The sequence below is a fragment of the Neopsephotus bourkii genome, unplaced genomic scaffold (genome assembly GCF_033783945.1).
Source record: "Neopsephotus bourkii isolate Nb327-2 ecotype Australia unplaced genomic scaffold, CSIRO-AGI_Nbou_v1 NB_303, whole genome shotgun sequence".
NCBI classification, from domain to species: domain Eukaryota; kingdom Metazoa; phylum Chordata; class Aves; order Psittaciformes; family Psittacidae; genus Neopsephotus; species Neopsephotus bourkii.
This window is the reverse complement of record NW_026900812.1, coordinates 53,827-74,393: the sequence shown is the minus strand read 5'-3', so window position 1 is coordinate 74,393 and position 20,567 is coordinate 53,827. Positions and strand designations below refer to the sequence as shown.

Genomic DNA, 20,567 nt, shown 5'->3' with positions numbered 1-20,567 from the left:
AATCTTCGTTCGTGAAGTCAAGCCATGATGATGAACTATTAATGAGAGGGGAGAAACCAAAAGGTCTATCTCGAACCTCCAGGTCATCAAACCGACATTCAAATGAGGGTTCTATGTAATAAGTCTCATCAAAGGTCAACTCAATTCTTTGTCGTGGAGCAGCTAGACATAAAACTTTGAGCAAAAGATTAAATTAAGATCTATATAAAAAGCACATGAAGACATAGAATAATGAAGAAACAGACCTCCAAGACAGCAAGATAAAAAAGAGACTGGAAACTTCTCAAAATACATCTGGAAGTCTGCTACAAAAACTCAGATACACTATAATAAAAAATTTAAAAATTATTATAGAGGAGATCCTTTTTCATGGATTCTTTTTTTTGCTTGCTGATCTTTATTGTTGAAAATTCAGAAATAACATAAATTGAATTCAGCACATGTAACAGATACTAGCATATATGCAAAGGTATTCAAACAAGGTTTAATATTAAATTAAATTCAGTGTTCTGTGAAAACAAAGTACATAAAAAAAGGACAAAACATTGAGGGATGCAGAAAAGAATGGAAAAGAAAAAGTTATGAAGAACTACTCACTGGTATATTTCCTAAACATCAAGCCCAAATTCAGAGAATCCTTTGGCAGGAGACACCTTTTATTAGAATATTCAGAGAAGTGTAAATGCTTCATATACATTATTAATATGCAGGTGACTACTAAGTCTGAACGAGTGGCAGCCTAACATCAGGACTTGGATCAGATCCCTAAATCCCGAGTTGATGCAGCTGTGGTTACTTTTTGACCAGACTTCCACATCTGTAGTTCAGAACTGTGATTTATATTGTATGAATAGCTTAAGTGTTTCTTGTTCTTGTCATCTATTAAGCTACATGAACTTTCAGATACTAATTGGTTATCTGGAATGACAGCATTAAAGAATCACATACTGTCAGCTTCTTCTGAATGCAAAAAGGATTTACTTGTATGTCTCTACCACTTTTTTTAGAACTTACACTTTATACATGAGTTAAAAACATTTGTAGCTGTTTGCACATATTGGCAGAGGTCTGTAGGAATACTTTATCTAGAAATTGTGGAGGACCTTGGCCTCACTCAGGTAACCATAATGTTTCTGTATAAGGATTGGGAGGCTCTGTGCCCCATGGAAATTGCCTCATGCCAGGGAGATCCAGCAGTGGATATGGTATGTCCCAACACTGAAGCTGGACAGATCTGCTCCCCAGTGCCTTCACTGTCAGGGAAGATACAGAACTTCAGATGTGAATGCATAGAAGCAAAAATGAGGGTGTCTGTGAACTACTACTATACTGTACATATAAAACCTCACTGAAACATGTTACTTGAAATATTTCAGTTAATTGATATGAATCTGATCATTAAGCTGACTAACGTTTTTAGCTGACTTCAGTGGGTTTTGGATGCATTCTAATAAGAGGAGAAAAAAATTAGTGTGTCCCAAGTCTTACAGCCTTTACCCAAGATATTCTCATTGGAACGTGGTTTTATTCTAGTTAATTAAATTTTTTTGTCCTCATCACATTATTTCAGTAGTGACCTCCCCAGTGCTAACAAATCTCCATATTTTTAATACAGTGCCATAGCAGTAAGATGTGTGGTTTTTATTAATAAAGGACAGCATAAAGATTTTCTGCCTGTGGAATACACTTTGAATAATCCAGTATGGTCTCGTAAATGCTGAAGACAGTCTTCAAGCATCTTTTGCAGTTTATCATCAGCAATATCGGAAGTGATATTACGATAACAAACTACAATTTTTATCTTAGTAGTTCTGTGTCTTCATAGATTACAATAGATCTGATGCTGCTTTTTCTCTCTGTGAGGGTACGTATTATTCCGTATAGCTAATTCCCGAATGACTGCATTTTCTATTAATGTATTGTTATTACTTCAGAGAACCAATTTAGCTTCTTGTTTAACCAAATGACTGCAGAATTGATTATATTACTAGTACGGCTATACAGTATTTGACAGTATAGTAAGATGACACAGTTTTAACAGTTCGAGATTATACATTGAACAGTAAGGTTACAACACAACAAAAGAGAAATACAGCATGTACCTTCTAAGATATAGATGCACTCTTGATTTGGTGGGTACATGTTAGGGTAGTTTGGTGAAGCAAAATGCCCTCTATTACTTGTCCTTGCCCAATTGTCACACTGGGTGGAAGGAATACGATTCACACCAATATTTTGCCCACCTTAAGTGGGGAAAAAAAAAAACGGGGATCAAATAAATTTCTCCTACAAGCATGCAAGTTTGATTTTGGAAAAAAGTAAAACACTGACATAACCCATATCCTATGAAAGAAGAAAGTAATTTATTTTGGTGGAAACCCCTCTTCTATGCCCCTTGCTAGCATCTAGGTAGGAAAATCTTATGTTTAATTTAGTGATGCGGTGTACCCTAAAGAGATCACAGTTTTGGAATATCAAATATGTCCACTAATTCTTGGGAAGGGAAGAGAGGGACTAAATTTTTTTTTAGCCAAGTCAGTTTAGACTTTTTGATGCTTCTTTCTAAGTCAAACGGTCACAGTAGCTGCCAATATAGCAGCATTATTTTATGGCTTATGTCTTCTCCACTCCTATGCAAATATAATCTAAAATACTTGTTAGCTTTTACTATTTTTGCCCTGATTCCGGATTATACTGAAGTATGTGACCCCTAGCCTAAATATATATCTACTTTTTTTTTTAAATACAGAATGTTTAGAACAAATTATAATTTGCAAAATACACTAAATACAACAATGGTAGCTAATAAAATCACTAGCAATAGGTAGATTGCACTGGTAGCAAAGGGTCTCATTTAAGATGAGCTACAGGTTGGGCAGAGAAGAGATTCAGAGCAGCCCTGTGGAGAAGGACTTGGGGGTGTTGGTCGATGAGAAAATGAACATGAGCCAGCAGTGTGTGCTTGCAGCCCAGAAAGCCAACTGTATCTGGGGCTTCATCAAAAGAAGCATGACCACGTCGAAGGAGGTGATCCTGCACCTCTACACTACTCTTGTGAGACCTCACTTGGAGTACTGTGTACAGTTATGGTATCCTCAGCATAAAAAGGACATGGAGCTGTTGGAACAAGTCCAGAGGAGGGCCACAAGGATGATCAGGGGACTGGAGCACCTCCTGTATGAAGACAGGCTGATAAAGTTGGGGCCGGTCAGCCTGGAGAAAAGAAGGCTGCATGGAGACCTCATAGCAGCCTTCCAGTATCTGAAGGGGGCCTATAGGGATGCTGGGGATGGACTCTTCATTATGGACTGTAGTGATAGGACAAGGGGTAATGGGTTCAGACTTTAACAGGGGAAGTTCAGGTTAGATATAAGGAAGAAATTCTTTACTATGAGGGTAGTGAGACACTGGAATGGGTTGCCGAAGTAAGTTGTGAAGGCTCTATCCCTGTCAGTGTTCAAGGCCAGGTTGGATGGAGTCTTGGGTGACATTGTTTAGTGTGAGGTGTTACTGTCACCTAGCAGGTGGGTTGGAACTAGATGATCTTAAGGTCCTTTCCAACCGTAACTATTCTATGATTCTGAGATCATTCTGGATGCACAGGGAAATATGATCCTTGACTGAGATTATGCACTTTACTAAACTAATGCACCATGCTGGATTATTCACAGGAGCTTTGTTAGTTCAGATTTCCTTATCCAAAGAGAAAGGAGTTGGGAATAGTATGATCTCTGACATTCTTCTCAAGTACCTTTGTACCTTCTTGTTATCAGCAGAACTGGAGAGAGTAAGACAGGATACGTGGTTTCTGCAGATTTGTCCAGTCTCACAGGGTGCTCTCATAATGTTATTTATATTTACACAGTTTTAATTGGCTGCCTCCAGTAAATTATATCACCTTCCACCAGTTTCGTGGCAGCTTTTAGATTTATGTGGGTGAAAATTTAGTCTCTCCTGCAGAAACTGTTAAAGGAAATTCTGTAGGTGTCAGTTCTAGGAATTATCTCCTAAGTGTGTGTTAATCCCGCATATAAGAAAATAAATTTTGTGAAACTGATGCCTTCCCCACTCAGCAAGCTTCAAAAATGGTTGTGGGTGGACTATTTGAAAAGCTTGTCATACACAGAAAACATGAATTTCTCTGGTGTTTAATTTCCCACTTCTACAGTCTAAACCCATAGAATTTTAGCTGGGTAAGCAAACTTCCATATTCTTTGTGACTGGATGGCTTTGTTCACTTGGAAAAAAATGTAGTAAATAGAGGGAAATGGAAAAAACTAGAATTCACATTGGTAATTCAAGAGCTATTAATATCTGAACACAAATACTTTCACTTATATTGCTTAATTAAAAATGAGACAACTATTACATTTTTTTGAAAGAAAATCATCAAACCAAAATTGTACCTTGTGTCTTCTGTGCAATGGCAATCCCTTCCACTACAAAGGTTGTTACTAGCAACACTGATGAGAGAAATTGGACAGGAAAAACATCAGTAATCAAAATTATAGACTATTTTCTGCAGTCCTGAATCATGCAAATCCTATAAATCATTAACCACAACAACTCGAAACATACCAAAATACATAATGCATTTATGTGCTTTCTTAAAATTTCACCTTTAGGAAACCAGTACAGTCTAAGTGCAGTGTTGATTCTTCCAGGTTCCTTAAGAAAGCATATATGAGAATAGCAATTTTTATTGTTTGAGGGAGCTTCAAGGATATCTTCTAGAGCATCTGCTAATCATAGAATCATAGAATAGTTAGGGTTGGAAAGGACCTTAAGATCATCAAGTTCCAACCCCCCTGACATGGGCAGGGACACCTTGCTCTAAACCATATCACCCAAGGCCTCGTCCAACCTGGCCTTGAACACTGACAGGGATAGAGCATTCACAACCTCCCTGGGCAACCTATTCCAGTGCCTCACCACCCTAACAGGAAAGAATTTCCTCCTTATATCCAATCTAAACTTCCCCTGTTTAAGTTTTAACCCATTACCCCTTGTCTTATCACTACAGTCCCTAATGAAGAGTCCATCCCCAGCATCCCTACAGGCCCCCTTCAGATACTGGAAGGCTGCTATGAGGTCTCCACGCAGCCTTCTCTTCTCCAGGCTGAACAGCCGCAACTTTCTCAGCCTGTCTTCATATGGGAGGTGCTCCAGTCCCCTGATCATTCTCGTGGTTCTCCTCTGGACTTGTTCCAACAGATCCCTTGAGCCCTTCAGACAGTTCCAGAGTAAGTGTGCACTCGGTGACTGTGAACTACGGTGATTTCAACTAAACTCATCTAGATGCAATGTTGGCATACGATACATTGCCTTGGGGAAAGAGGAAAGGAAACAAAGTCTGCCCTCAAAAGTGTCCCTCTAGCATTTGCAGTTTATTATATGGGTTTTTGATGCCCTTTTTTCTCTCTCCCCATATTAAAACAGGCTGTATACCATTATAAGACTTTCATCCCTTGTACGTTGAGTTCAGAAACTGTGAATGTTCTAAAATACGATATGGGTCTTTCTTGCAAACAACTGCTATGTTCCTAGAAGCTCATTTGATTTTTTAGGTATGGATTATGAGGTTGTAGGTTATGACTTAGGTATCTTTGCAATAATTCTGCATTTTTAATATACTGAAAAAAATACTTCTTAACAGTCTGTCCTGGGTTCAGCTGTAACAGTTATTTTTCTCCTTCTCAGTAGTTGGTGCAGTGCTGTGTTTTCGACTTCAGCCTGAGAACAATGCTGATAACACACCAATGTTTTAGTTGTTGCTAAGTAATGCTTACCCCCATCAAGGACTTCTCAGTCTCTCATGCTCTGCCAGTGAGGAGGGGCACAAGAATCCGGGAGGAAGCAGAAACAGGACACCTAACCCAAAGTAGCCAAAGGGATATTCCATAACACAGCACGTCATGCCCCGTATATAACATGGGGGACTCACCCAGAAGGCCCAGATTGCTGCTCGGGTCGGGCTGGGTATCACTCGGCAGGTAGTGAGCAATTGTATTGTGAACCACTTGTGTTAATTATTTTTCCCTTTCCCCTTTAAGTTTTATATTTTCTCCCGTTGTTATTTCCCTTATCATTATCGTTATTAGTGGTGGTAGTAGTAGTTTTGTATTATACCTTAGTTACTGGACTGTTCTTATCTCAACCCATGGGATTTAGATTCTTCAGATTGTCCTCCCCATGCCACTGGGAGCAGAGGGGGGAAGAAGGGGGGGAGTGAGCAAGTGATTGCATGGTTCTGACTTACCAGCTGGGCTTAAACCCAAATATAAATTATCAATTGTTAATCGTTGCTGACTCATCCTAGATTGAAAATTCATCCTTCAGAAGAAAGTATCTAGTACCCATTACTGGTCTTCAAGTTATGGATAATCACTAGTCTTTAAAGCATATAAAATAAACAAATTTCCCATCTTTATTAACATTTGATTGACATTAGCTTTCAGGTATTTTTATTTAGCATTTCTTCTATAGAAGCCACTATTTCAAAATGATTTGCAGTTCATTTTTGCATCTTCTGTGTTTAAACTATGCACTCAGATGATCAGAGTTTAAGCGCATGAACTTGTAATGCATTTGTACTCCTGAGATTGCTTGTCCCTAACAATCTTGATGGTGGTTATAAAGTTGTCTATGTATTTTCTTTGCTTTTTTTCTATACTGGTTTTGGAACAACAGTTCAAAGTTGGCTTTTATCATTAAAGTAAATGCAGCTTCCACAATTTTATGTAAAGCACGTGTCACTATGTTCTTAAAGATTTGCTGTGCCCACCCTCTGTTTTGCAAAGACATTTCAATGTCTATACAACTTGTTGTGATAGCTCTTAAAATGCAAAATGGGTTTTGTCTTTTTCTGTCAAAGCAAACACACACAGAAATGTAAGTAAAATAAGTATTTTGATGACTAACAATACTAATACAGATAGTCACTTTCAAGTGAAAAATCTGGGGGTTTGGTATGGACACAGTGTTCTCACAGGAGAATGGATAATTGGTACATAAACTCTGAATAATCCTCAAAGATACAGCAAGGCCTTGAGAGGCCAGAGGAAGCTGAAGCAAGCAAGATGAGAAGAAGCTGTAATTCACTGAGTTATGAGAACTGTGGGCTGTTGGCAAGCTTTCAAGGTCAAGTTCTCACACCTGTGCTTAACCAATTATGTGTTAGTTGCTAAGGGTCTTCAAGACATGCATCCAATCACAAGATGCCAAATCACTGTAAGTGCCTGTAAGAAATGGTATATAAGGAGTTAAAAGCTTTCTAATAAATTGGCAATCGCTGATCACATTGATCGTTCCTGTGTTGTTGTCCGTGACTCCCATGTCAACAAATGGCGCCTGAACAGGGACCCTCAGATCGGTAACTTGCGGCATGCAAGTTTGAAGGTCCGATCAAAGAAGAGGGGGTGGAGAGCCAGCCGAAAGTCAGCGCTGCCCTGGCGCTGTGAAGTCAGACGTCTGCAAACTGTGGGACCTCGCCCTGAACAGGTGAGTGGCCAGGGAGGAGATGGGGCACACAAAAGAAACCTCTGAACCCTTTGCCCCACCCTCCTACAATCCAGTAGTAAAGGAAGGGGAGTGGGAGGCGGGTGTTGGGCATGGAGTAGGGGATTATGGTAATAACCCTGCTAAATGTTGGCGTGGGATGATCAAAGATGCAATTGTTATGGGGGAATTTTCAGCTATGGGTCCCTCTTTATTCCTGGTGTTTAACTCTCCACAGGGGGGAAAGGAGTGGGAGGCATTGGATTTAAAGGTAGTAAAGGCAGCCCGTCAACTGGTAACATCCTATGGGTTAAAATCATCGTACACTCAGGCGATTATCACAGATATTCTTTCTGCATATATTTTAGCATTATATGATATCCGTATGATAGCTCAATCACTGCTTACTTCCCACTTTCAGATATGGTTTAAAGTGGGCACAGCAGAGGAAAAGGCTTGGTACATGGCTACTGCCTTCACCACTGCTGTTAAACCCCTTCTACAATAAAATCAGGGTGATCGTGAGGGTAATAAAGGTATGAGATGCTATAATTTTGGACGGATGGGACATTTTAAAAAACAGTGTACTGTAAAGAAAATCAGTTCAGCAACCCGCCCCCCTCAGTGTGGTTTTACTGTTTTTGCAGATAAATGTATTAAACGTGACAAATTTGCACACAAGACAATTGAATGTCATTGGTTTGCTGTGGAGAGTTTTATTGACACATGGCTTGGAGAGTGGGGGCATGAAGAGCACATAGGACTTGTGGGCCAGTAACAAGAGCAAGGTGTAAGCAATAGCCAGGCAACCAATCATAGGCAAGGTCGTTCTGCCCTTGTGCTAGCTTGGAAAGTCCCTAATTGCAATAACAGGGTGTAAAAAGAGGCTCTAATTTGCTGAAGTTAATTGCAAAAGGGGCGGCGCTGACAGTTAGCAATTAACCAATAATGAGCTCAGGTTTTGCAATATGTATGAGCTCATTATAGATGCTATATAACCTGTAACCGAGCATTCAAGAGGAGAGACTAGTTGCATTATAGGATGGACTTGTCTCCCGTCGTTTTTCCACAGTTTGCAACCTGGCTTGCCTAGCCCTTCAATGATACCTCAGGGTTGGGATTTAATAATTGATTTAAAAGACATTTTTCACAATTCCTCTATACCCAACCAATTGTGAAAAATTTGCTTTCTCTGTCCCAGCAATTAACAAAGGGGAGCCTGCTAAGAGATAGGAATGGGTTGTTTCACCTCAAGGTATGAAAAATTGTAGTTATTTGTCAACTGTATGTTGCCTGGGCATTGCAACCGATATGACAAAAACTGCAAAAATGTGTTATCTATCACTATATGGATGATATACTAATTGCAGGCAAAGATTTAGACAAGGACCATCTGCTCTATCTGCTACAATCAGAATTAGGGGAAGCAGGACTGGTAATTGCACCAGACAAGGTGCAGCGTGAAGCCCCTTGGAAATATCTGGGGCGGATCATTCCCGGAACTGAAATTAAGCCTCAAAAATTTAAAATTACCACACAGATAAAAACCTTGTCTGACTGGCATAAATTGATGGGAGGTATCCAATGGGTCCGCCCTTTGTGTGGAATCACAGATGATGATCTGACTGATCTCATGCCCCTTTTAAAGGGTAAGTCAAAGGCAGAAAAAAGAAAAAAAGAAAAGAGTTGTATCAAACGCTCAGTATGAGGCCTTAGATCACATTATGACAAAAATCACTACCTCATATGCTTCTCAATAAAATCCAGATTTACAGGTTATTCTGTTTATTGTCAACAGTGAGTATTATCCATTTAGTCTACCAGCACAGTGGGATCTTCAAAAGACTGATCCTTTATGCATTTTAGAATGGATTTTCCTATGTAAAACTGTAACTACTCGGTTAGAAGTATTTGCTCTTTTGATTGTACGAGGTCGTTCACGTTGTCAGGAAATTATGGGCTGTGATCCATCACAAATTTGTTTTCCATTTACTAGGGTATGGTTAGACTGGGCACAACAATCTAGGTCTGCTTTTCAGTTTGCTCTGATAGGTTTTGTTGATCCTCTTAATATACATTTTCCACCTAATAAGATGTTTACAATGCTAAAGAATAATCAGTTTGAAGATGTTACCTTTTATCCTAGTAAACCTGTTGTAGGATTAACTGTCTTTACAGATGCAAGCAAAATCAATCACACAGCCGGATATGTTTGACAAACAGATGATGGTTGGAAAGAGCAGAAGATATTTGGTCATTTTTCCAATTCAGTACAAACACTAGAGCTAAGTGCTGTTATTGCAGTATTTCAGTAATGTCCTGACACCCCCCTTGTCAGTGATTGAATGAATTGAAATTTGAGCTTAGGACATCTGTTTTATGGATGTTTTCAGTCCTTCTTAAAGTGAAGGGAGCAACCTTTTTTACGTTAAATTAAAAAAAAAAAAAAAAACAACAAAAAGAAAACACAAAAAAACCCCACAAAACAAACAAAACACGAAAAACACCACCACCCCCACCCCCCCCCCCAGCCTCCGCCGATTGCCACCGCAGCTGTGAAGACTGAGGACAGAGATGAAGATGATCCTTTTGACTCAGTCCCTATTGACCCCAAGAAGGAGCCTGTGCACGTCCATCAGACTGCTGTTGCTACTCCTGAGGTTTTGATGCCTGATAATTCTGATGCTGACTTGAATGGTCCTTTTCACCTGGAGCCTATTCATCTGGAAAAGGAGCCTGATTTATATCCCTCAGATCCTTATGTTAAATGCACAGCTGTAAAGGGAGAAGTGAGACCAGTGGGGGATGCAGACGTACTGTGTGCTTTCCTGGTGGTGTATGTTCTGCGTCAAGACCCGCAGTGGGAAGGTCTCTCGTATGCTCTTATCAAGGGTATCGGGCAGACTGTGATGGACCGTGGACTTGGGAACCCTATACAACTCACTTAATACAGTCTCTCTGTGATATTCATGTACTAGAAGTTGGTAAATATAAGTATGTCCAGGTTTCTATCAACCTTTGGAGACCTTTATAGATATTGCCAGCCGCTTCTTCCAACATAGGCTGGCCACCTGTGTCAGAATGAGTGTGCATTTTGGTCAGTATAAAAGCCCAAGGCTCATGCAATGTGGGGGAGGCAGAGCCTCAGCCGGGACGACCGCTAAGGTTTAGCCTGCCACCTCGCACAGTGATGATGCTTCTCGGAGCTGGTTTCTTGTTTGTCTCCACAGGGTCCTTGTGCCATGTTCTGTATGTGGGATTGTGTAGTGGGAGTAATGTATGTCTGGATTTTGTGCTTCAAATATTGTAGTTGTATGGAGTGTGCTTCTGGGATCCCGTACGTGTGTGTGTGCATGTGTTGAGGGCAGACGGTGTTCTGTGTATTTTTTGTTGTCGACTTCATGTAAACGTTTTTACCGGGTAGCAGTTTAACATTTCAGGCAAGAAAGGGTTAATGCAAAAGTGCGGTTGCTGGAAGGTATTTATGGTTGATGCTGAAGCAGGCAGGCAGCTGTAGCTGCTGCTGAGCAGGCAGGCTTTTGTAGCTGCTGCTGAGCATGCCGGCATTTATAGCCATGCAAAGCAGGGTGAGCGACTTTGAGGAGGTGGTATATTCATATATTATGTATATTTGTGTCCTCCTGCCTACAGGTCCATGGCGACTGCCTGCAAAGTTTGTCAAGCCTTGCCATGAGCTGGACAGATGAATGGAGGAACCTGATGCTTCTGCTACAGGAGCTGACCGTGAATACCCCAAGCAGAATGAGACAAAGGAAGAGAAAAACTAATGATTGCAAAGCATCACTTGGGGCCAACTGAAAAGTAACAGCTTGAATATGTGTGCTTGTAAAGTAGCTATTATTAGATGCTGCGATTTTGTGTATAAAACCACATGTTTTTACCAGCCAGTTGCTAATAAGATACTACACCTTGTATTGTATAGTTTTGTCACTTCTAGAAGAGATATTAGAGTATGGAAATTTGCAGTAGCTGCTAGAAAATGCTAAGGCAAAAGCTAGAAAGATTCTAATACAATGGCAGTGGTATAAAGCAGGTAATGGAACAAATTAAGAGGGTGGGAGAACTCCACTGCTAAGAAATTTCTTCGGCTAGTTCCTCGCTGCCATCAGCATCTTCAACATGCTGCTGCACGCTGTAATAGTTACTCTGCTAATGTAAATTTGTGTGTGCCTTGCCATAATAACGACTTGTTACTGGATGAAGCAGGTGAAACTCTGCATTGACAACAAGGAGCAAGGACTGAGGCTGACCACATGCCTGCTACCACAATCAAGGGCAAGACTGGGTTGGCCGCTGTGTTTGCCACTAAGATGAACTTTTAGCTCTGCTGCTGGCTGCAACCCAGCAGGCGTGGAGCGGTGGGGACACATGCCATGCCAGACCTTGATGTGAAGGATTGCCTCCCCTCTTATCAGAGAGCCATGCAGGAGAAAAAGGGACAGGCCCAGCAGCCTGTAGTTGGCATATGTTGAGGATATGATGTAGCCCAAATCCCCTGCTCAAGAAGTGTCATCCAAAAGACATATAAAACAAAAAGGGGGAGATGTGGAGATAGTGTTCTCACAGTAGAATGGATAATTGGTACCTAATCTCTGAATATTCCTGAAAGATACAGCAAGGCTGTGAGAGGCCCGAGGAAGCTTAAGCAAGCAAGATAAGAAGAAGCTGGAATTCACTGAGTTATGAGAACTGTGGGCTGTTGGCAAGCTTTTGAGGTCAAGTTCTCACACCTGTGCTTAACCAATTATGTGTTAGTCGCTAAGGGTCTTCAAGACATGCATCCAATCATAATATGCCAAATCACTGTAAGTACCTGTAAGAAATGGTATATAAGAAGTTAAAGCTTTGTAATAAATTGGCAATCGCTGATCACATTGATCTTCTCTGCGTTGTCTGTGACTCCTGCGTCAACAGTTTGTTGATTTGCTTTGGGTTTTTCTAGTAGAGCTATCTACTATGGCTAACACTGTTACAATATACCTTTTATTTCTTTTTCCCCAAGAGTACAAGATTGTGCTCTCCTTACAGATAGAGACAATGTGAGATGTTCAGTTACACTAACCAGTGATTTCCCTTCTTAAAATGATGTGGATACAGGAACAAAACTCCTAAAAGGAATTCAGAAAATCTGACGGGCTTTCACTAAAGCCTGTGCCATTTCTATAAATAGTTCAGAGTACGTGTGTGTAAGTACAAAGGAATAGTGCATGTTTCCTGCAGAACAGCATGGATATGCAGACAATTACAGAAGATAAATGAGCTGAATATTTGTCTTACTGTCTTCCTTTTGTCACGTTATATGGATGAGTGGATATAGTAAGTATGGGCCATCACCTCTGTTCCCTGCCCGTTTCATCCCCTTCATTTTTAATCTCTTCCATCTCTTGCCTTTCCCTGGCAATTCCTATACTTCTCATGCTCTCAACAACCCTTAAGATGTATTCAAGGCAGGTAGCAAATGTTTAAGGGCCTTCCTTTGCTATTAGTTTTATCCCAAATGATAGCATGATAAAGAAAAGTGGTGTCTGACTAATACTCTGTATGTGTGCTGTCCTTATCTCTGTGACACTGGTAGCAAAAAGGTGGAGAGAACCTTATCTGTTCTTCCCAAGAGCACTGGGCAGGGAGCCTGAGGGTAGTATTGACTTAAAATGTGTGTATTTACATGACACAGTATAGTATAGGACAGCAGACAGGAGGTTTCTGGCTGAAAACGAGGCCTATCAATTTTCAGGATGAAAGGAAAAGAAAGAAGGGAGAAAAATCAGTCAGGATACTTTTAGACTGGTTCCACTAACCCATTTTTCTGTGTGTTTTAAAAACAACAAAGCAATCGCTCGGTGTCCTAAATCCATACCACTTCTTGGAAAAATGTTTTTGATTCTTAAAGGCTAATTTGGACTACACAAGTCGGTAAGAAGGAAGGAAGATGTCTGGGAAGAGAAAGATACTGTAGCATAGTGCAGTGGAGAGATAGTGCTGAACCACTGTCCTGGTACTTCATGTGAGGACACAGACAGAATTAGAACAGGCACAAGATACCAAACTACTTTCACCAAAAGTCTTGTAGCACTTTGAGAAGGATGAATCTTGTTATTTCTGATGAACTGAAATTCAAACAGTTATAATGCTCCTTCATTTTTCCTCTTTTAAAGTCAATTGCATATCACTGTGACAAGACTCTTCTTCAGTGTGGATGAAAAGTAACTCTAGACTTATCTCCATGCTCTACTATTGTACCGGAAGCAGAAGTTGTATCTAAAAATGCCACTTGCATGTGGCTTGCTAATGTGAGCAACAGCACAAAGTGCAAGATTGCATGACTGCAATGAATATCAAAGGGATAGAAGGGTGAGTTCAATTGTTTCATTTTTAATGGAGTGTGTTGAGAGTTCTACTAAAATGTGAGAGGCTGACCTTATAAACTCAGAGATATGTAGTTGGTAAGTACAATAGAGGTTAGTGCTTCTGCACCTTATATTGAGTTTCTGCTTCATGTATTGTATGTATACTGTAGAAGAGGCTGTCATTAAGCCAACAGCAGCACAGCCACTGAGGAAGAAAGATTGAGAGGGGCTTCTTTTATTCATGAATCTGGTATTTGATACAGACAGATCTGTGAATTACGGTACATACTTTTGTCCCACTATTTAAAGCTCTGATAGTTTTACCTGTGTGAAGATTAACTAGAAATACATAGCCTGCAGACAGCTGTATAAATTTTTAAGAGTTAAGACAGTGACCATACATTGCAAATTCTTATTAATATTCTATTGTTGAAATAGACTTATGGAATAATATAAAATAATCCCCTGAAGTGGTGTAATAAACTATGCATTGTTTGCAGGAGTCAAGATTTTCTTTGCTGGCATTTCTTACAAATCTCTAAAATGAATCTAAGCTGGGGAAAAAAAAAAAGAAGGTAATTTATGTATTGAAGCATATATAGAGAGATTCACAAATGAGTGGCTCCTATTTCATATAGCTAGTTTTATAGTAAACAGGTACTCAACCCAACACTGAAAAATGTGTGCTGCTTAAGAAAAACAAGTGCTTTAGGGTGCATATGCTTGAACTTCCTAGCAAGATGCATTCTTCAGATTTCATGGGATACAGTACTGCTCTCAGCTCCCTATGGTATGTCTTTCCTCTGCTTTTTCTGCATGCTCTAGGAATCTTCACATATAGAGAAAACAGACTAGATTTGCTGTGTAGGTCAGAACAGTGTCTGTTTTCAGTGATGACAATGGGGGACCTGTGCATGCAGGGCAAGCTGAATATCAAATTGGGGAGTGTCATGCACAACTGAGAAACAGAGGGGAAAATTCCACCAATTTTTTAAATAAAGACTTAATAGAGTATTACACATTCTTAGTATAGTGGTAGCCATAATCCTAGGGATAAAGATGACAGACATTGCTTAAAGCTGGATTCACTGTTTTATCTCTGTGCTGTACTCCCTGAATTAGGCAGCACCTTGTATACATATAGTCCAAATAGACAGTAATTGGCAACACACAAGTCATGTATGTTGGAAAATCTTGACATGATGCCTACTCCTTTCTGGCAGATACAGCCTAGAGCAACAAATGCTTGATCTTAATTATATACTGTGTTTTGCCTTATGAGAACAAATCCTTTTCTGTGTGCTATTCTTAAACCTAGCTCCTAATTTGCTCTGTGTGCTAAAATTAATATTACATTCAGTAATTGCTAATCACAGTATCCCAGCTTTTACATCCAAGAGTTTGTGCACTTTCTGCTCTAATTGCAGATGTCTGTCAGCACTCTTCACTATTCCTGCAGTGAATTATACTGTGAATTTCTGACAGGTTCATAAATGATGAATAGCTTATGAAGTCATTCTGGGGGTAATTTTTCTGTCTAATCTTTCTCCATAATTTAACTTCAGGCAAGGTGGAGAAAATCTTAGCTTTTTCATTAGATAGGGATACACAATTCAATAGCTCCTTTAGCTTCAGTCTGGTGTTACTCTGTAGTGCAACTGCAACTATATGCCTGATTTATATGCTGAATTTTTCTATTACCATCGATGTAAATATAACATAGTAATATTTTTAATTTATGCTACTCTGGGAGCATTATATTTGGGGTATTAAGTTTGTATATGTATTAAAAGGAAGGCATAACGCATACTACCAGATACTTTCCTTCTACAGTTACTTGAGTTACTTCTATGTAACTGCTTAGTGGTGCAAACTGTTTGGTGCAGCAGAAAAGGTTGCAAGTAGATCCTGTTTTGAAGTAAAAAATGAAATTCTGACTTACACTTGATACTGCCTTCATTAGGGCCACTGTAGCCTCTACAGCCAGTACTTTGTTTTTGGTTTCAGTGGACAAATCATGAAATCATTAACAAATTTATAAATTATCCTTTTTCTCTGCTTGCTTTCAGCTTTCTGAGACATTGGTACACCTTCTGATTTGGGAAATAGGAGGCCAGGATTCCTAGCTTTTAAGTGGAACAGAGCATTACTTCCTAACACTACTTGTTTGTGAGAAATTAATTAGTTGTTATAATCATGCCAAAATGTAAATGAAGGGTCTGAGCAGAACGACAGGAAGTTAATCATAGTAGTCTGCATTCTTGCAACCTGCCAGAGTTGGAAATAATTCTGTAGCTCATCGAAAGGCTGTGAACGTCAACTTTCCAAAAGTAGAAGTGATTTGTTCTAGCCCTGGCTGCTTGTTGAATTATCAGGACAGAAACTACAGAATTGTCATTTTGGCTTTTTAAGTTAATCCAATATAATAACTGAAATGGTCAAAAACTAATGCACAGTTAGGATTTAACATAGGGTTTCTAGTTTCTTTTTCTTAACCAAATAGAAGCATATGGAAATGAAAGAGGGGGCATATTTGAAGAATGGGAACAAACTCTTAGCAATCACATTTGGGGGAATAGCAGATATGAGGAAATTACAGATAGCTATATTTACTTCCAAAGCATAACAGGAACATGGATTTATTAAGAAACCAGCTGGTTTTCTCCCTTATGAAGTAGAAGGTTATAATGCTTTACTGCTGTGGAGCAGTTGCATTTTGCAAGATGTGTTAGGATTAAAGAATGATTCCAGTGTGTTTAAAATCTCATTTAGAACTGAAGATGGCAGGAAGAGGCTTTGTCTTTGTCCTGGGTTCAGCAGTAGCAGTCATTTTTCTCCTTCTTAGTGGCTGGTGCAGCGCTGTGGTTTTGACTTTCGGCCTGGGAACAGCTCTGATAACACCGATGTTTTTAGTTACCGCTCAAATGTTTAGACTTACCAAGGACTTTGTGAGTCTCATGCTCTGCCAAGGAGGAGGGGAAGCTGGGAGGAAGCAGAGACAGGACACCTGACCCAAACTGACCAAAGAAGTATTCCATACCACGGCACATCACGCGCAGGATGTAACTGAGAGTTACCCAGAAGGGGTAGTTCACTGCAGGGTTGTTATTTCCTTTATCATTATTATTATTGGTGGTAGCAGTAGTGATTTGTGTTATACCTTAGTTACTAAACTGTTCTTATCTCAACCCGTGGGAGTTGCATTCTTTCTGATTCTCCTCCCCATCCCTCCAGGAGCGGGGGGGGGGGGAGAGGGAAACTGTGTGGCTGATTTATGGCTGACTGGGTTTAAATCACGACAGTCTTTCAACAACCAAAACGCAGTGAGCACCTTGACCTCTGATGGGTTACATCCACTGCCAAGGAAGTAGGTAGGCCTTGTCTGGGCTCCACCACAGCAAAATCTGTAGCTACTGCAGGCTCATAGCTGTCCTGGCCCACCACTGCTGCCAGGCAGCACAGCTGGCTGCAAGAACTGCATGGGAGCACACCCTCACTGCAAGGTAATAGGATTCAGTAGGAGACTTTTACAAGCTTTGCTGAACAATTTGGACAGAGGCAATAAGAATTATATTAAGATGCTTATTTAAATCAGCCCTTATTCTTGATAGTTGAGGAAGAACAGAGTAGTTCTGAACAAGCATTACAGAAGAAATCTGAATTACCACAAAATGAGTATGATGGGCTGTCTTCTGCCCTGAGATACAGCTAAAAAATACAACCTCTGTGAATGACAGAAATGTATATATGCATTCCATGTTAAGAACAGGAGATTAAACTGTTTCTAAGCATTATTAAAAGGTATGCAACTTTTCACAATATACTGAGCTTCATGACACTTCATGTGTGGTTTAGCAGAACTCTCCCAGTTCTGCACACAAAGCTTTGTATGGAGAAAACAAAACTACTGCCACTGTAAGTAGAGTTTCCATGCAGAACCTGAGATGCAACTTGTAAAATACAGAGGCTTGCTTTGAAAGTGATTCCCAACAGCTTCATTTGGGGATTAAATCTCTGTATGTATTAATAGGAATATTTTTTCTTTCTGATTAGATGTAATAATTGGACTATAGGAAGACCTCTAATGAAGAAGAGATAAAAGGGAGTGTGTGATGCTAAGTAATGATAGGTTGTTTCTGTAGTCATGGCAAGTGATACATTTAGAACGCTAACAGCTTCTTGACTAATGGCTTTGTGCAATTTATAGATTATGAATAATAAAAAACTTCCTGTAGAGGGACTTTGTACCTGGACTTGTGTGATTATAAAAGATTAGCATGAGGTCTGCTCAGGAAGAAACCTGGACAGTCAAATATGCAGCAAATGCATATTTCTGAAATGCAATTAAATCTGCAGATGTAGAAAATAATTAAGAAGTAGATATGCAAGTTGTAATTTATGGGTATTTTACAGTGGTTTAAATGCCTTTTCTCCCCATGTAAGCTTTATGTTCCTGTTATCTAAACTCAGGGGATGGTTAATACCTGCATAGACATTTATTAAGAGCAAGTATCATCTGTCAGTTATTGTTTCAATAACAGAAAAATATTTATTTAAACCCTCAAGACATCTGGCCTTCAGGCCAGAAACATGAGATTCTATGGGCTGTGGAAACATTCTGAGTTTAAAACTGACTTCTGCACAAGTTTTATATGTGGGGAGGACATCAATGCATACCAGAAACATTTATCCTGCCTACAATAATGCCTTGGCTTCAGTAATGCAAGCAGACACTCCAGAATTTTCTAACAAAATAATTTAATGATTTATTATTTCTTTTTTAATCCCTGATGGTTCAAGTCTGCTATTGCTGAAAAAGCCTTCCAGTATCTGAAGGCGGCCTACAAGGATGCTGGAGACATCACAGACTGTATCAATAGGACAAGAGGTAATGGGTTCAAACTTAAACAGGGGTTCAGGTTAGATATAAGGAAGAAGCTCTTTACTGTGAGGGTAGTGAGGCACTGGAAGAGGTTGCCCAAGGAAATGGTAAATGCTCTATCCCTGTCAGTGTTCAAGGCCAGGCTGGACAAAGACTTGACCAACATGGTGTAGTGGGAGGCATCCCTGCCCACGACAGTGGGGTTGGAACTAGATGATCTTAAGGTCCTTTCCAACCCAAACCATTCTGTGATTCTATAAGATACTGAATGCTAGAAAATAATCTTGAGGCACACGGTTAACTGCCATATCTAGCTTTACTTCCTAAGAGAAAACCTTTGCCCATTGTCGAGCTATTCAAATGATAGGGGTATCAAAGACAAAGAAATGCTGGGATGAGGAACCTTCCTCACTTGTTTACCTTTGAGCCTAAAGAAGTTAGAAACAATATTTAAAAGCCCCGGGAGGAAGAGAAGCACAGGTAAATACGGATCAGGAAGCCGCTTGTCACTCAGGTGACTCATTTTATTAAAACCTTGCTGAAAAAAAAAAGATCCTGCTCCCGATCACAGTACGATAATCCGATCGCTATCAGACAGCTTGTTAGGAGAGTCCCGAAAGCACAAAGAGGGTTTTTACTGCGAAAAGGCTGGAGCTCTCGGGAACAGACCGGGCACTTACGCTGCCGCCGTGACCCGCGGCGCTGCAGGCGAGGACCCCCCCCACCCGAGGGGGTCGAGGTTCTCCCGCCGCCCACCGGGGGCAGCCCGGGCTGGCCGCGGGTTCCCAGTCCCCAGCCGGGCTCCCAGCAGCACCCGCCCTGAGGCCCCGCGGCGCCGGCTTTCGCGCGGAGCGGAGCAGGGCCCGGCAGGGAAGAACAGCCCCGGCAGCAGCGGGGAGGCCGTGCCCTCCGCAGCCCCATGCACAGGGTACCAAACCTTCAGTCGGCGGTAGGAGGGCGGCCGAGGCCGAGCTGGGTGGGAGGGTGAGGGGTGTCACACGTGGCAGCCAAAGGGGGGACTCCTCTGTGCTGCTTCTCCCGCGGAGGGCGCCATGCCGCCCGCGGCTCCTACCTTCCAGCACCGAGCAGAACGAGTGCAGGGCCATCGTCTCCCGGCGGGGGCTACGGTGGTGACTTCGCTGCGGCGGCGATCACCGGCGCTCCATGGCCGCGGCCGGGAGCGGCGGCTGCCCCCTGCGAGGACGCTGTAGCCCACGGCTATGGCTTGGCCGGTCCCCGCCCGCCTGCGGGCATGCCCAAGCCCCCGCGAGGGTGCGTTCAGCCGCCGCGCTCAGCCCCATCTAGAGCGGGGTGTGGCTGGGCTGACCCGGAGGGTGGAGACTGGGGGCTCTCCAGGGGGCGACTTAAACGCAACTCCACGCCCGACTGAAGTCGCTGCCGGTAAATGAAGCTCACTTAAAATGTGAGGGGTATTTTCCTGGAGACACACCATACATAATGCCGTTATCTCCTTTGAGAACACACGCAGAACTAATCTCGAGGAGAAAAGACAACGTAGAAAGAATCGCCCCCCGCCTATACCACACAAGGAGACTTTTTGTTGTGCTTTTTGCAACCGGATTTGCCTATCCCACATTGGCCTTTTTAGTCATCAGCGTGCTTGTAGTAAGCGTGGGTAAATCCCTTCCCAAATCTTCGTTCGGGAAGTCAAGCCATGATGATGATCATTTACCTGGATGAGCCCCTTGAATGCATGTGTCCTCCCCCTACGGAACCCCACAAGTAGCCGCATCTGGTGGGGCTGCCGTGCTCCTTAATGCAACTTAAGGAGCTGCAACTTAAATGCATTTATGTCAATG

The 20,567-nt window shown here is 41.3% G+C and overlaps 1 protein-coding gene across 1 annotated transcript in view; it reads right to left on the bottom strand.

The window, feature by feature from the left end:
- LOC133208903 (neuropilin and tolloid-like protein 2) overlaps nucleotides 1-19,984 on the bottom strand; it is a 45,864-nt gene extending 25,880 nt beyond the window's left edge. The window contains exons 1-4 of the mRNA XM_061347145.1: nucleotides 19,820-19,984; nucleotides 4,407-4,463; nucleotides 2,103-2,243; nucleotides 24-162 (exon numbers count right to left, since the gene is read on the bottom strand). Coding sequence (XP_061203129.1) covers nucleotides 24-162; nucleotides 2,103-2,243; nucleotides 4,407-4,463; nucleotides 19,820-19,853 — 371 coding nt within the window. The 5' untranslated portion in view covers nucleotides 19,854-19,984. The remainder of the gene's footprint in view (nucleotides 1-23; nucleotides 163-2,102; nucleotides 2,244-4,406; nucleotides 4,464-19,819) is intronic.
- Nucleotides 19,985-20,567: the final 583 nt, after the last annotated feature.